We start from the raw sequence: 13,854 nt of genomic DNA on the forward strand, positions 1-13,854 counted from the left end.
TTTTATGGAGCACATTTCAAGGGCACGTTGGTTATATACAGAAGTCAGTTTACAGTATTTCTATCGAGTCTTTAGATGTGCATGTATCTTTAACGATATGATCTCTGAGTCTGTCAATTATCGTCTCCGTTCTGGTCTTCGGATCCTCCAGAGTCTGACCCAGAATTCGACTGCGAATCCGAAGACCCAGAGTTGGATGTTGTAGAAGCCTCAGCTTCACCCTCTTCAAACTCCTCTTCGCCCTTTTGTTCAAAGCTATTATGCGCCGGATGCAGCATTTCAGCGTGCTGATAACACTTGAAACAAAGGCAGAACCATTCGCAAGTCTCGCAGCCCCAAAACAACCCGTACATTTGCTGTGATTATCAGCAAGTGCATTAAAAAGAAAGTCACTCGGCCAAAGACTTACTGATAAACAATAATCGCAGAAAGCAGAATCTTCTTTAACTCCTTTCTTGACTGGTGTCTGAGCTCTGCTTTTTGTGTCATCTTTGTCAGTGTTCTCCATTCCCCCTTCGTCTGTTGTTCCAATGCCATTTTCCAGAAGAGATATGATTTCTGGATCACTGCTGTGATATCGAGCAATACTCAGTGGGGTCCAGTTTTCCTCTTTATAGCTCACAACCACAGCTGTCTTGGCCCCTTTCTCAATAAGAAGCTTCACAACATCAAGACGTAGTGAAGGCTGTCTCACACTTTCCCTCTGGGTCAATGGTAGGTCACCACGAAGAGCCCAGCAAAGAGGTGTCCAACCGTCAATATCTGGGATGTCAATATCCGGGTTGCCATCCATAAGAGAAATAATACTCTTCACAACTTGCAATTTACCTGCTTGGGCAGCCCAGTGCAGTGCCGTACGTCCCTGTTTGTCCTTCGCGTTCACATCACCGCCTCTCTCTAAGATAGCATTGAAGCTAGGTAATCCGCTGAAAGCTGAAAGATGAACTGGCATGCGACCCATGTCGTCCTTGACATCAACAGTGATATCTTCTTGCTCGAGAATGAAATTGAGGATGGCTGGTGAGCTCCCGAAAGCTGCTGAGTTGACGAGGTAGCCAAAGATGCCACTTTCTGTCGTGATTTTCACGCTTTGCTTCTTGTATTCTGATAAAAGATAGCGTACCATTTCTTCATGCTGCTGTGGATCAATCGCTTCTTCGGGGGCGCATAATGATTGCAATGGTATACCGTCGTACCGATGCACTGAAGTGAGGTCTGCGTCATTCTCAACGAGAAACTTGATCGAGTCAAAGGATCCCGCTTTGCAAGCTTGGTGCAGAGGCGACCCCTCCCACGGGGAGATATGGTTGACATTCGCCCCTCTTTTGACCAACAACTTGACCTTTTCCAAATCAGAGCCGGCGAATAATACTAGGGGGGTGCTCCCAGTAGATTCTGTCAGCTCAATGTCCGCCCCAGCGTTAATAAGCCGTCGCATATCGTCAATAGTAGTACGTCGCCTGTGAAGGGCAGACTTCTTCAGGGGGTCGGTAACGTTCAAATCTATCCTCGTGGGGAATTCGAGAAGCGCTGATAGCGTCTTGCCTGAGCTGAATACCATAGGAGGTGAATCTTCAAAAATGCCCCCTGTGTGCTGCAGGTCGGCTCCTGCTTCGGCTAGAAGGCGAACAATCTCGTGATGTCCTTGCCATGCCGCAAACATAATCGCGGTCATTCCAGTGAATTCGGATTTCGCACATAGCTCCGTAAAGGATCCAATGCGCGCAGGGTACTCTATAGGAGCGCCAAATGGAGTATCAACCGATGCACCGTATTCGAGAAGCACCTCGGCGGTTTCTTTGTATCCCTTGCATGCAGCATATGTTAAGTTAGTCCATCCCTCTTTGGAGCCTATTTCTGGACGTGCGCCATGCTGAAGCAGGAGGCGTGCAAGTTCTGGTACATAGATGGCAGTAATAAGAGGTGAAAGCCGTTCTAGTACTTCTTTGTTCGGATTTGCGCCTGCTTCTAGTAGCATCTCAGTTGCTCTGTACTGTTTGGCTGAAACGGAGCGCATCAGTGGCGAGTAAATACTGGATGGTCGATCATTGGGATCAGCTCCATGTTCCAGAAGCATTTTGATAACGGCATCTCTCAAGGCTTCCGTAGGGCCTAAAGAGGTGGCTTCAAAGTCTTGCCGCGGGTATGATAACAGGGCTGCCAATAATGCCGTAACGCCATCACTGTCCTTACCGTTCACATCCAAGTTGAGCTCTAACAGTCTTTCAAGCATAGGTAGACCAGCTCCTTCAAGTTCATCGCCCACGGCCGAGAATAGAAGAGGTTTCTTGAGAAGCTCACTCCCGGGATTAGCATCGGCCTCAAGGAGCATGTCCAGAACATCGACTCTACCACGAATGACTGCCCAATGCAATGGAGGACCAGATGGTCCTGGCAGATTTGGATTAGCCCCATTATCTAAGAGAAGTCTGATGCACTTCTTGAAGCCATCATCAGTCGCCGCAAGCAAAGGAGTCCACTGATCATCACCGGTGTACGTATCTGGGATGCCCATATTCGGGTCTGCACCTTTCTCCAACAGCAGCTTCACTGTGTCGTGGTTCCCCCCAAGAACTGCGAGATACAAAGGAGTGAAGCTTGACTCTGAAGTACAGTCGATGTTGACTTGTGACTCCTCCAAAAGGGCTTTGACAGTCTCGGTGTGACCTTCAAGGGCAGCCTTATGAAGCGGGTTTCTTCCAGAAAAGCTTTTGTAATCTGTGCTGGCGCCATGCTTCAACAGAACTCGGACTGAATTTGTATATCCATGACAGGCGGCTTGATACAAAGGAGACGCCTGCATGGATGTCTCGTTCCTCCATTCAACATCTGGGTCTGGGGGGCATCCGAGAGTGAGAATCCTTTCTGCAAAACCCTCCAGACCCAGATTAGCAGCCCGATAGATCAGAACTGGCGGCCACTCAAAATCTGTGGGTATCTTCCCCTTGGCCTCTATCTTGTCGAGCAAGGTATTCATCAACTCTTCATGACCAGCGGAACTCGCCGCCTTGAGAACTTCCCATGTTTCATCAGGCGTAAAGTCGTATTCACCGAGGAGATCTTCAACAACTTGTTTCTGTCCTTTGCCAGCAGCTTCGATGAGACCCCGCAAGGCATCATCACTACCCAAGGGCTCCACCACGTTGAGTAGGCCAAGTCCAGCAAAGATTGGGAACAGTGACTGGAAACAAGGAGAGCGTCTGGTGGCAGGATTCGCCAAGCACCACTGAGCCTTTGCTAGGGTCTGAACCAGATCCTTCTTCGATGACAAAGCAGATATATTTGGAAGAGGGTAGCTGAGAGAATAGTGATGTGCCCATGCTTGAATAGCATATGAAGCGAGGTTTGTACGGTCTGGGAAAGGCGCTGTCTCGAAGGTTGTTGAGTCTGTGACTGCAAAGGTCTGTCTGACATACTCTTGAACAGAATCTCTAGACAAGTAGTCCAGACACATGCCTTGAATGAGATTATGAGCTTTGGCTTTAATCTTGTTCCACGGATAAGCCTTCTCTTCTGCATTTTGGGTTGAAGGGTCGCCGTTGACCATGATGTCGTGGAAGCACGGGTGCTTGAATCTGACCTCGTTGTGATCCACCTCAAGAATGCCTGCAAAATCCTTCTCAACCTTTTCAACAAGCCTTTCCACTGCCATAAAACTTGGAGAGACTTTTCTGTGTTCCCGCTCATCTGAGAACGAAATGATAGTGGCAAATTCCCAGATTGTGAGTGGTCTGACAGCATATAGGAGCCAGGAGAGGAGACGCTCAAGCGAGTCCTGGTCAGTGTATCGCTTGAGCACAGCATGCAACACAGATACCATAATCTTGTCATTTTCATCTCCTTGTTGAGTAAAATTCAACGACCCAAAAATCGCATCAGTCGATATCTCGTCGGGCCACTCGTCACGAACTCTCAGCTGCTCAAACAGGATATGGCGCACTGGAGGGTCCAGCTTTTCAGTGAAGCGCAGCTCGGTGCGAATCTGCTCTTCTCTGAAGTTTAGATCCCCCCTTGGGCTTATCATTGCTTGAATGTCGCCTTCGAAACTGTTCATAGCGAGCTCTCCCAACTCCTCGGACGATATATCAACAGGGACACAAAACGGGCCTGAAAGCTCTTCTGTCAAGGCACCTGGCTCATGACTGGTCACAACAATTTTCCAAGGAGTCTCATCATTGTAATACTTGTCAGCAATGTGGTCCAGAAACCTTTTGCGTGAGCCCTTTGTGCACTCGTCGAAGTGATTAATAACAATCATCGTCTGCTCGACTTCTGCTGAGATTCTGAACATCTCGAAGAATTGGATCAGGTCTGTCTCAGTCCATCCACGCTCGTTCTCGATCTGAATGCAGAGCCGATTGATAGCAGGTCCAAGCTTCGGGTGATGGTTGCAAATCTGGGCCAAGAAGGTGGCGATCATGTCCCGAATACTGTCAGCACGCACATCGAATCTGTCGAAAGAGAAGTATAGAACATTTGCTCGTCGTTTCACCTTTGTGGCCTCGTCTTCGAGGGCGTAGAATACACTCTCAGCCACATCTCTGACGCGATGACTGCCATGGAGATAAAGGATTTGAGGACAAGGACTGTTCAGCCAGGATTGATAGTCTGGTAGATCAGCCAAGGGATTGGGTTCAACCTTGTTTCGAAGTGGATAGATTGGTGAAGCCAGAGCAAGAAGCTTTCTCTCTTGAGCATACTGTCGTGCTCCGATGGACTCTTTCGGCTCCCGAACATCTGATGAGAACACTTAGTTAGACTCATAAAACGATGATCGAGTCTCTTGAACGTACCTGGCTCTATCTTGGCAAGGTACTGAGTAAGAGGAGAATAGTCCGTCCCAGTTGGTACTGTCAATGTTCTCTCCAATGGTATACCCAAGGTTGCACAGTAAGCGTCAAAACCCTGATGTTCAAGTCAGTCTTGTGCTATACAGGGGCTGCATCTGATGTTAAACTACTCACCCCCTTGCTATTCTCTCCATGAGAGTGTAGATTTATGATCCAGCTTCGCAGCGCGATATGAGAGGTTATAAAGAGGCCATTCACTTGGATGATGGCTCTGTTAAGTCCTGATATTGAGGCTGCTGAAGGTCGTGGCTTTCCGGAGTCCTGGGAGTAGTTTTCATAGAGAAAGCTCGCCAGTCTCGTTTCCAGGTCCGCCGTGTCTCTCTGGCGGTGTGGACAGCCATTGAAGACCTGTAGTGTGTCAGACCGAGTAAGCTATATAAAAGATAGGACTCACTCACTAAGACTCTTGTCATCTCTGATATGTCTTGCCATGAGCTCCTGTCAAGAGAAGCTGTGACAAGAGCCTAAGCTTGGTTAGTACAAGCTGTGATGAACTTCTGAGAACCTCATCACCTACATCTTTAACGATTGTACCTCCGATATCATGGCTGATGAGGTATATCAGACGCTTCTATGTATAGATCTCCATGTCAGACGAAGTATCCTATTAGGGTGGTGAATTATCCCATACCTTGCCATCGCCAGAACGCTTTAATCGTAACCCATTGAGCAATCTCAATGCAACCCGATGGATAGCCTCTCGAGATCTATGACCAGAGAAAATTTCGGAAGGATTGTACTCGAAGCGAAACACCCGGCAACTGCTTTGAGGGTTCTTGGGCTTCTCCCAGCCTTCCTCGGCGAATTTGGTGACCCAAGCTGAGCTTCCTGATCCAGGGCTTGGCCCAAAATCTTTGTCAGTCCAATTGCCATAGACTCCGGGTATAACAATGAAACTATAGATCATCAGCTTCAGAAGCCTGCTTTTCGTGCGATACCTACTCTATAAGTCGAGCTTCAGCAGCCTGGTCACCTGTATCACTGTCTGACGGTAACTCTTGCCATACAAGACTCAGAGCCTCATCTTTTATCTCAGCTCCTGCTGATGTGATCAGATTTGAATCCGAGACTGCTTCCCCAACATTTGCTCCACTCTCTTCCTTCTGTTCTTTTGTGTCCTTAGCATCGTTAATTTGTTTGTCTTGGTACTTATCTTGCTCCTGCACAGACGGACGTCGAGACGGGACCAAATCGTCCGATGACGACCCAGAATCAGACCCCGAGTCAGACATTTCAGATCCCTTGGTGTTTCTTAGAAAGTTCACGAAGGTTCCAAGAATGCCTCCTTGTCTTTCACTCGACTTTCCGTGGGAACAGAAAAACCCGGTCAGCAAATCATCCGCGCTTACCGGCATGTGGAGACTCACCGTAACTATGCTCGACATGGGTAGGGCTTAAGATGATTCACATAGTAGTGTAGGTATATTAGCCGCCAAAAGTACACGGCCCCAATACGAAGCAATAGTTGTTAAGCTGAAAGTATATTCGAAGGATCAGGCGAATAAAATCCCTCACGGCACTCGGGCCCGTGCGTGCATATTCTACTGCCCTAAACCACTATGATCTGCCGAGGCCTGTTAAGCTGAACCTCCTGCTCCCCCAACCTTCTTCAAAGGCTTATCAAACTCGATCTCCACAAACTCATCCAAGTCTAGAGATCCTAGATTCTCGATATCGTAGTCCTTGCGAAGCTTGTTCGTAGGCGGCAAAACTGGGTCAAACAGGATAGGATCATCGCGCGGCGTAGACCCAACCAATCCTCCCAGTACTGTTTTCCAGTCCCCACTAGCATCGATAGTGACTTTGCACTTGAATTCCTCTTCGTCGTTTTCCCTGTCAAGCAGAATAGCAAGGCGCATAAATCTCGGTGTGCCCGAAGCTACTAACTTGTTCTCGAAAAGGATCCACTGTGCACCCACTTGCTTGCCGTAGTCATTGCAGAGAAAACCACCAGCGCCTCTAGCAGCGTCGTTTTTTGTTTGGTTGACCGTCTTCTCCCATTTTGCGGAGCTCTCGACGCTGACAAACTGGCTGGCTCCAGCTGATAGTCCATACCCAAGAGTCTTGGACTCTTCGGCAGATGTAGGCAGCAGAGATTTACTTCCGTATGGCGCTATCTTTTCTATCTGGGGAGCTGAGCTTCCTGGATTGCTGCTTCTAAACTCGAACTTGACTTGGGCCTCGCGGATACGACGGGATTTCTTGGTTGTGTCGAGATGAAGATCGTAGACGAGCAGGGTCGCGTTGTTTCCGTCGGGCGACAAGTAACCATGGATGATTTCGCGTGAAAAGCATTGAACTTGGGTTATTCCTTGCCGCTCGGTGATTGTCGATCGTTGAAAGGGTGCTGCTGGGTCGTTGCGGGTGTGAAACTCGTTGTTTTTTCCTGAAGATATGTTGAGGCCGATGCTGATAGACGTCGATTCGAGCAAATCATCTATGTCCAAGAACTCGTTGTTCTCGTCATCGCTGATATCATGATCGTTCTCGATTTCGTTCACTTTGGGCAAAAGTTATCACTCGGTACTGAATGAGCCTCGGCATGGCAAGTCGGTCGTGCTCATTTTATGCCCATATTGGCAGTCAGTCTCGTGGCTCGTCAGTCTTCAAACTCTGTTCCCAATACTAGCCGTATATGCTGACGGCATTGCCAAGTTCAAAGATCTTTTGCTATAATCTTTCTGACAGGGCTGTACAATCCCTGGCAGTTTGAATGGAACCCTGTAGTGACGTGGCCCCTGCAAGGCGGAACCTAGAGGCCCTATCACAAGCACCAGAATGGGCCTCGGAGACTAGGGCGGGGTGTCGATTTTAGAGTCCCTAAATTTTGCCAGAGTCAAGGCGTGAAATACCGAGGATCGAATTATCTACCTGCTTGGTGTCACCCGTGATGGTAGGAAAAGGCTTGAGCAGTTCCCTGAGTCTCTGAACAACAAGAAAGATATCTAAGATGTCGTCAACACGGAAGATGAGCACGGCAATCCAATATTGCAAACCCAATAATACAGAGTCAGAATATGACCTTGTCGAGGTTGAAGCAAACGCACAGTCCAAAGCTGGTGATGGCTCCAGTGACGACAGTGGCAGCGAGGATGAAGATGGAGATGAGGAGGGGGAGAAAGTCTCAGTGAAAGGCATGCTCACTCAAGTTCTCAAAGAAATTCGCAACGGAGAACTCGACCTCACCGACAGTAAGAAGCTCGCTGCTTTCGCTACCCATCAAGGACCAGATCTTGCCCGCCAGACTGGAGATAAAGATCAGCCGACAGCTCTTCACATCATGGCAAAGGAAGACAAAAAGTCACTTCCTAACCTCGATGAGAAAATGGAGCCCCTCATCAAGTTTCTCTGCCAGCAGAAGAATTATCTCGAGATCAAAGATCGTTCTGGCCACACATCATTATTCCTCGCTATCGAACAGAGGAAGAAGATAATGGTGCAGTGGATGTGCGATTCTCACCCTGAAATAAGCAATATCATCTCCATCGTCGGAAGCAAGGGCATGAACTGCCTTCATATCGGCATTAACAAGAGAATCAAGTTCCTTGATCTACTCATAGAGACAGCAAAACCCGAGGCATTTGCGGCAAAAGATGATAATGGGAACACTCCACTTCATCTTGCTGTCGACTATGATAATTGCAAGCGAGAGCAGCTCGAATATGTCAAGATGATGCTGGAGAAGGGCGATAGGGCAATATTCAGTAGTACGAATGGGGACTTCAACAAGGCGAATCTCTCTCCTTACAGGTACCACAAAGAAAGTGTCAGAAAGGGCCGAAAGAAGGCGGCGGGAGGAGCAGAGATGCCTGGCAAAGAAACAGAATCTGTTCCAAATCGAGGCATCTCGTCATCTATGCCGCCTATCCTTTCAGCTGACTGCTCGATGCAGCCCGAGATGCGGGACAGCATGCAGGTCGATCGCCGAACCAAATATGGAGGCAGCATCCCCATTCAGGCTTCTGTGCCTATGGCCTCACCAGCCCCGACTGTTATTCCGGATTCTGCAGACTCCAAGAAGGTGCCCCGAGACTCTGACGCTTCCAAGTCCAAGAAGGGCAAAAAGAGTGGCAGCAAGTCAGATCCAGTGGATGAGAGCATTGTGAAAGGGGTTGAACGCTTGCTCAAGTTGCACTATTTGAGATCCCGGGACTCCACTGACGCTATGGAGATCTTGTATGGAAAGAATGCCCCCTCAGGTAGGCTAATCCTCGCTTTCAACATCACTTATTGCATGAACTATGTTTGACATATTCTAGACAAGGAGCTTAGCTTTGACCTTTATGGCATGATGAATCCAGATGAAAGTCTCACTCAAAAGGGACTCACTAATCTTCTGCGCAACATGAAGTTTGAGGACACTCTTCAATACGTTTGGATCCCCAGAATCACCGTTGAGGAGCCTCAGCAAAGTAAGTCGAGGACCTCCATGCGCAAACAAATCAAGCCGGTACCGGATGGGGCTGGTAGGTCGGACTTGGTACACATATTCGACCAGCTCCGCAACAAAGGCGTTGAGACTGTCTTACGTGTCTTTGTTCAAGACTCTGATCCCGATTCCCCATCTCACAGTGATGAGGCCATTGAGAAGGCACTTCAAGGCATGGGTGTTGAGGTCTGGGATTGGAACAAGACAGACTTGTGCACTGAAGTCATCGTCACCGCGGCGCCTAAGGCACGAGAGGTTCATCTCTATTGGAGCGGTAACAATGCTGTCCTCAGAGGCTGGAGCGAAGCAGGAGGCTTGGCAAAGTTACCTGAACTGGGGCTCGTCAAACTTCATATTCAGCAAGTGAGTCTTCCTTCGCAATAAACATATGGCAATATACTGACATTACAAGGGCCTTGAAACGTCCGCCCGAACTGAAGACAACGTGAATGAGTTCCAGAATAGGATGAAGCTACTCTGTCCCAATGTCGAAGTGGAGCTTGAGTGGCCAAACATGCACCGAAGACGAACTGACAAGACCCCCGTACGCGCTGAAGAAGTCGCAGAACACACCACCAAGCACGAGTGGATTCAGTGCATGACAGACTTTAAAAGGCTGATCTTTGAAGCCGAGGCAAACTACCCCATGGCCCCTGGGACCAAAGTCTGCGAGAATATCGAGCCGATCCAGGTTGCTATCATCGATGACGGAGTTGACATGAAGGATCTTGACTACCATTTCACGGGTGGCAGAAGCTTTTGCGTACGTTCTGAACATCGAGGTCTCCTCGATCCATACTATATGTCTCGAACTGGGCACGGAACTATCATGGCGAAGAACATCCACCTCATGTGTCCGCATGCATCTCTCTTTATACTGAGACTTGAGGATACTCCATCTGAAGATGGAACCAAGCTGAACATTACCGCTAAAAGTGCTGCAAATGTATGCAAACTGTCGCAGGATAGAAATTGATGACTAACCATCGATAGGCCATTCGTGCAGCAATAGTACAAGGGGTTCAGATCATTTCCATGTCGTGGACCATCGACCCACCCAAGGACGACAGAGAAAGACAAGACCTCGAAAACGCCGTCGTCGAGGCTGCCAACGCTAACATCCTCATGTTCTGTTCAGCAAGAGACAAAGGAGCTCATAACGCCCCAACATACCCCTCCAATGCAACAGGCAAGATATTCACCATAGGCGCCGCAAACACCTCAGGCGCAAGCGTAGACTACGTCGGCAATGCCTCTGAGCTCAGCTACATCTTTCCCGGCGATAAAGTCGAAGTCGACAGCGGTCGAACTCCCCCAGAGATCGTGGACGGGTCATCTGTAGCGACTGCACTAGCAGCTGGTCTAGCAGCCCTGATTCTCTACTGTATCCAAGTTAGGATCTTTCTTGCAAAGGGTTATGAGAAGCAAAAGGCTCGTGAGGCTTATAAGAAGGTGAAGCAGCACGAAGGAATGGTGAAGGCGTTTGACGCTATTGAAACAACGAAGGAGAGTAATCACAAGTTTCTCAAGGTCTGGGAGGTTTTTGGAAAGCATGTTGAGCAGAAGAATCAGAAGCTACAGGGAGAATGGCTTGAATTGGTTGCCGAGGTTGGAACGAGGCTGTGTTATAATATCTACTAGGTATACTATACTACCTCACGAAACTGAACAGATTAACTGGTAGTCAGAGCGCATGGTATCTCAATGGGATCAATCCACATCGGTTGAGAGTTTCCGCCACCTAAGCCTAAGATTCGAGTGGATATTAACGCTTAATTACCCTAATTAGGCAGGTCTATTTCTGCGGCTCTGATGCCGATCTTCTTTCACTAGTCTATAATCGGATAAGTAAGGCAAGGTTTTCTGCATTAGGCTAGAAGACACAGCTCAAATGAATCAACGCCATATGGCTTAAGGACCTATAGGGCGTTCCGAATCTCATGAATTGAGTGTTATTGGCGATGCAACCAATCATCGAAGTGAAAGGAGCTGCCGAGTATGGTTTAGCCTAGTTACTTGCTGACATGTTTTCTGCGCGCCTTAGTTAAGACATCCAAGGGCCTTGAATGATTGGCTGGCCCAGAAGCTACGAAACTCAACATAAATGCGACCGAGACCTGCAAATTGCTCCATCCTCGATTACTTGTCACCTCAGACACCTTCATCACAGCTTTCTTCACGCTTTAACTCTTTTCTCTTCTTTATAGTCAACTGCCATCACCATGCCGACCTTTCAAGAAATAGCAGCAGCTTCAGTGCAGTCGCGAAGTCGCATTCGTCATCACATCTACCAAACGCCTCTCATCCCCGCCAAGAAGATCGGCCGTGATCTCAAAGCAAACGTCCTATTCAAAGCTGAGAACTTTCAACTTACCGGGTCTTTCAAAGTCCGAGGTGCCATGTCCAAGCTGTCAGCACCAGGACAAGGTCGATTGATCACTGCTTCATCTGGCAACCACGGCATCGGCTGCGCTTTGGCATCGCAGACTCTATCCAAAGATCTCACAGTCGTCCTTCCCGAGATTGTCATTCCTGCCAAGCTGAATGCTATTAAGTCATATGGCGTCGACGTGATTCTTCACGGCGCTGAGGCTGGTCTCTCTGAACAACATGCCCAGAAGCTTGCAGCCTCGGGTGATTATACTTACGTATCACCTTACAACGACCCCGATATCATTGCTGGTCAGGGAACCATTGGCCTTGAACTTCTTGAGCAATGTGACCATATCGATAACATCTTTATCTCCCTGGGCGGTGGTGGTCTTATCAGTGGCATCGGATCCGTCCTCAAAGCAAACAACCCACGCATCAAAGTCTACGGTGTTTCAGCGATTAATTCAAAAGCTCTAGCTGCATCAATGGCTGCAGGACATGTCGTCGAAACAGAGCATCTCCCCACTTTGGCAGAAGCTGTTGCCGGTGGCATCGATGAGAACACTATAACACTTGGACTGGCAAATGCAGTTGTTGATGAATTGATTGACTGCAATGAAGACGATATTAAGGAGGCATTGAAAGAACTTGCTTGGTCTGAGAGCATGATTGTTGAAGGGTCTGCAGCTTTGGCTCTTGCTGGCTTCAACAAGGTCGCTTCGAAACTAGCCGGGCAAACCAGTGTTATACTCCTCTGCGGGTCGAATTACGATCAATCCGCGATCAGCAAGATAATCTCTCAGCCATAAACAAGCCAAATAAAAGAAACTTTCACTTTTTCCATCACACGCCTGGCAACATTGAATTATGTTTGACGCGAACTGCTTTAATCTTCCCCGTGGTTAAAGGTCTTCTGAGTAACTATTGAGATAGGTTCTCCTTGGACATTGTTCGAAGTACTGGCCGCGCAGTGGTATCTTGGCTTGGCTCATGGTTATATAGTGAGAATCGGCTATCAGAGCGGTGCTGCAGAGTCTAGGTACTTCTATCTTTAGACTCCTTCGCTAGTATAGAGAACTCGCAGCCTGTTGTTCGAGTTATCGTCTTGCGTTGACGTTCTCTTAAGACAATTGGATGGTTACGATGACGATTACATATATACCTGATTGTCCTCCTGGCGGTTTTCTCCTTGGTTGACCTTCCAGTTATAAACGCGTAGCCCCTGGTGGCTGCCCAGGCGTTAATCGCTTTAAAAGTGCCTGCTGTGACTTGAACTTGCCCTCGGGAGGAAGGCAGTCACCGGGAAACAGTTCTGAACTTTGAGACTGACCATTGTCTATATGAAAAGAATCGTGGCGAGCATGTAATCTTGACACGATTAGTGCAGTTATCGGGATCTATAGTCCAGATCATCCTGACCAAGCATATCGTAATGAAATTTCCCTTATCGAAGGCAAGCCCCTATGATAAATTAGTCTTACCTTAGCTATCTTATCATAGCCAATTTAAGGTTTCTTAAAACCTTATTCTTAGGTGTAAGCAGCCCGTTATCATAGCAGTTAAACGCTTAAGGCAGCGGGAGACAGTCCGATTACAGAAAAAGCTAGACCGAATATGGAAATTGGGACGGGTATCCATCTGTCTATTAACCACCGGCAGTTCTGGCGGTTTCGGCAGTTTTCCGTCCAAACGAAGAGCAGTTGTTCTATCTGGGGTTTTTTACCATTGTAAATATCTCCTCGCCTGTATTAAGGCTCCGGTCGGGTTACTACAGGGACATCTGGCCAATGAAACTGCAAAATACGAATGGTAGATTATTTCCTACCTAAATTGCCTTGCGATAAAAGTTCCAATAATATTTTGAGTTACGCATCGCGACATCAAACTGCTTACATCCCCACCTTAATTAATGCGTCGTCGGGCTCCCCGCATGGACCTATCCTGTGACAAGGGTGATGTGGAACGGACTACCTAGACAATCCTAAAAAACCCTCCGGTCGGAGATTGCAATTGCATTATAAACCTGGCTTAGAAGAAATGGATGCAGTCCTTAGCAATGAAACCTCAGGTTTTCATAATTCAGCTCACCTTGCCGCGCTCACCTCATCACGTTTATTAAGAATTTTCCAAGAAACCTAGCATGAAAAGTCTAAAAGAGATTTAACTGGAATTTCATATAAACCTATAGGCGAGATAGTCAAG

The 13,854-nt window shown here is 47.9% G+C and overlaps 4 protein-coding genes across 4 annotated transcripts; 2 read left to right on the forward strand and 2 right to left on the reverse strand.

The window, feature by feature from the left end:
- Positions 1 to 113: 113 nt before the first annotated feature.
- On the reverse strand, positions 114 to 6,082 carry FOIG_01645 (uncharacterized protein; the record flags this gene model as incomplete). Its single annotated transcript, XM_031198617.1, has 7 exons — positions 114 to 356; positions 410 to 4,737; positions 4,794 to 4,905; positions 4,965 to 5,198; positions 5,249 to 5,314; positions 5,482 to 5,746; positions 5,793 to 6,082. The coding sequence occupies 7 exons, from the start codon at positions 6,080 to 6,082 to the stop codon at positions 114 to 116; spliced, it is 5,538 nt and encodes a 1,845-aa protein (XP_031070654.1).
- Positions 6,083 to 6,427: 345 nt separating this feature from the next.
- Positions 6,428 to 7,414, reverse strand: FOIG_01646 (uncharacterized protein; the record flags this gene model as incomplete). The annotated part of the gene is made up of 2 exons (XM_031198618.1): positions 6,428 to 7,350; positions 7,378 to 7,414. The coding sequence occupies 2 exons, from the start codon at positions 7,412 to 7,414 to the stop codon at positions 6,428 to 6,430; spliced, it is 960 nt and encodes a 319-aa protein (XP_031070655.1).
- Positions 7,415 to 7,800: 386 nt separating this feature from the next.
- On the forward strand, positions 7,801 to 10,920 carry FOIG_01647 (uncharacterized protein; the record flags this gene model as incomplete). The annotated part of the gene is made up of 4 exons (XM_031198619.1): positions 7,801 to 9,049; positions 9,110 to 9,642; positions 9,692 to 10,225; positions 10,273 to 10,920. 4 exons carry the CDS (start codon positions 7,801 to 7,803, stop codon positions 10,918 to 10,920), a joined length of 2,964 nt encoding a protein of 987 aa, XP_031070656.1.
- Positions 10,921 to 11,375: 455 nt separating this feature from the next.
- Positions 11,376 to 12,739, forward strand: FOIG_01648 (uncharacterized protein). The gene is made up of 2 exons (XM_031198620.1): positions 11,376 to 12,569; positions 12,624 to 12,739. Exon 1 carries the CDS (start codon positions 11,502 to 11,504, stop codon positions 12,459 to 12,461), a length of 960 nt encoding a protein of 319 aa, XP_031070657.1. The 5' UTR covers positions 11,376 to 11,501; the 3' UTR covers positions 12,462 to 12,569; positions 12,624 to 12,739.
- The last annotated feature ends 1,115 nt before the right edge of the window (positions 12,740 to 13,854 follow it).

Source organism: Fusarium odoratissimum (genome assembly GCF_000260195.1).
Source record: "Fusarium odoratissimum NRRL 54006 unplaced genomic scaffold supercont1.2, whole genome shotgun sequence".
NCBI lineage: Eukaryota > Fungi > Ascomycota > Sordariomycetes > Hypocreales > Nectriaceae > Fusarium > Fusarium odoratissimum.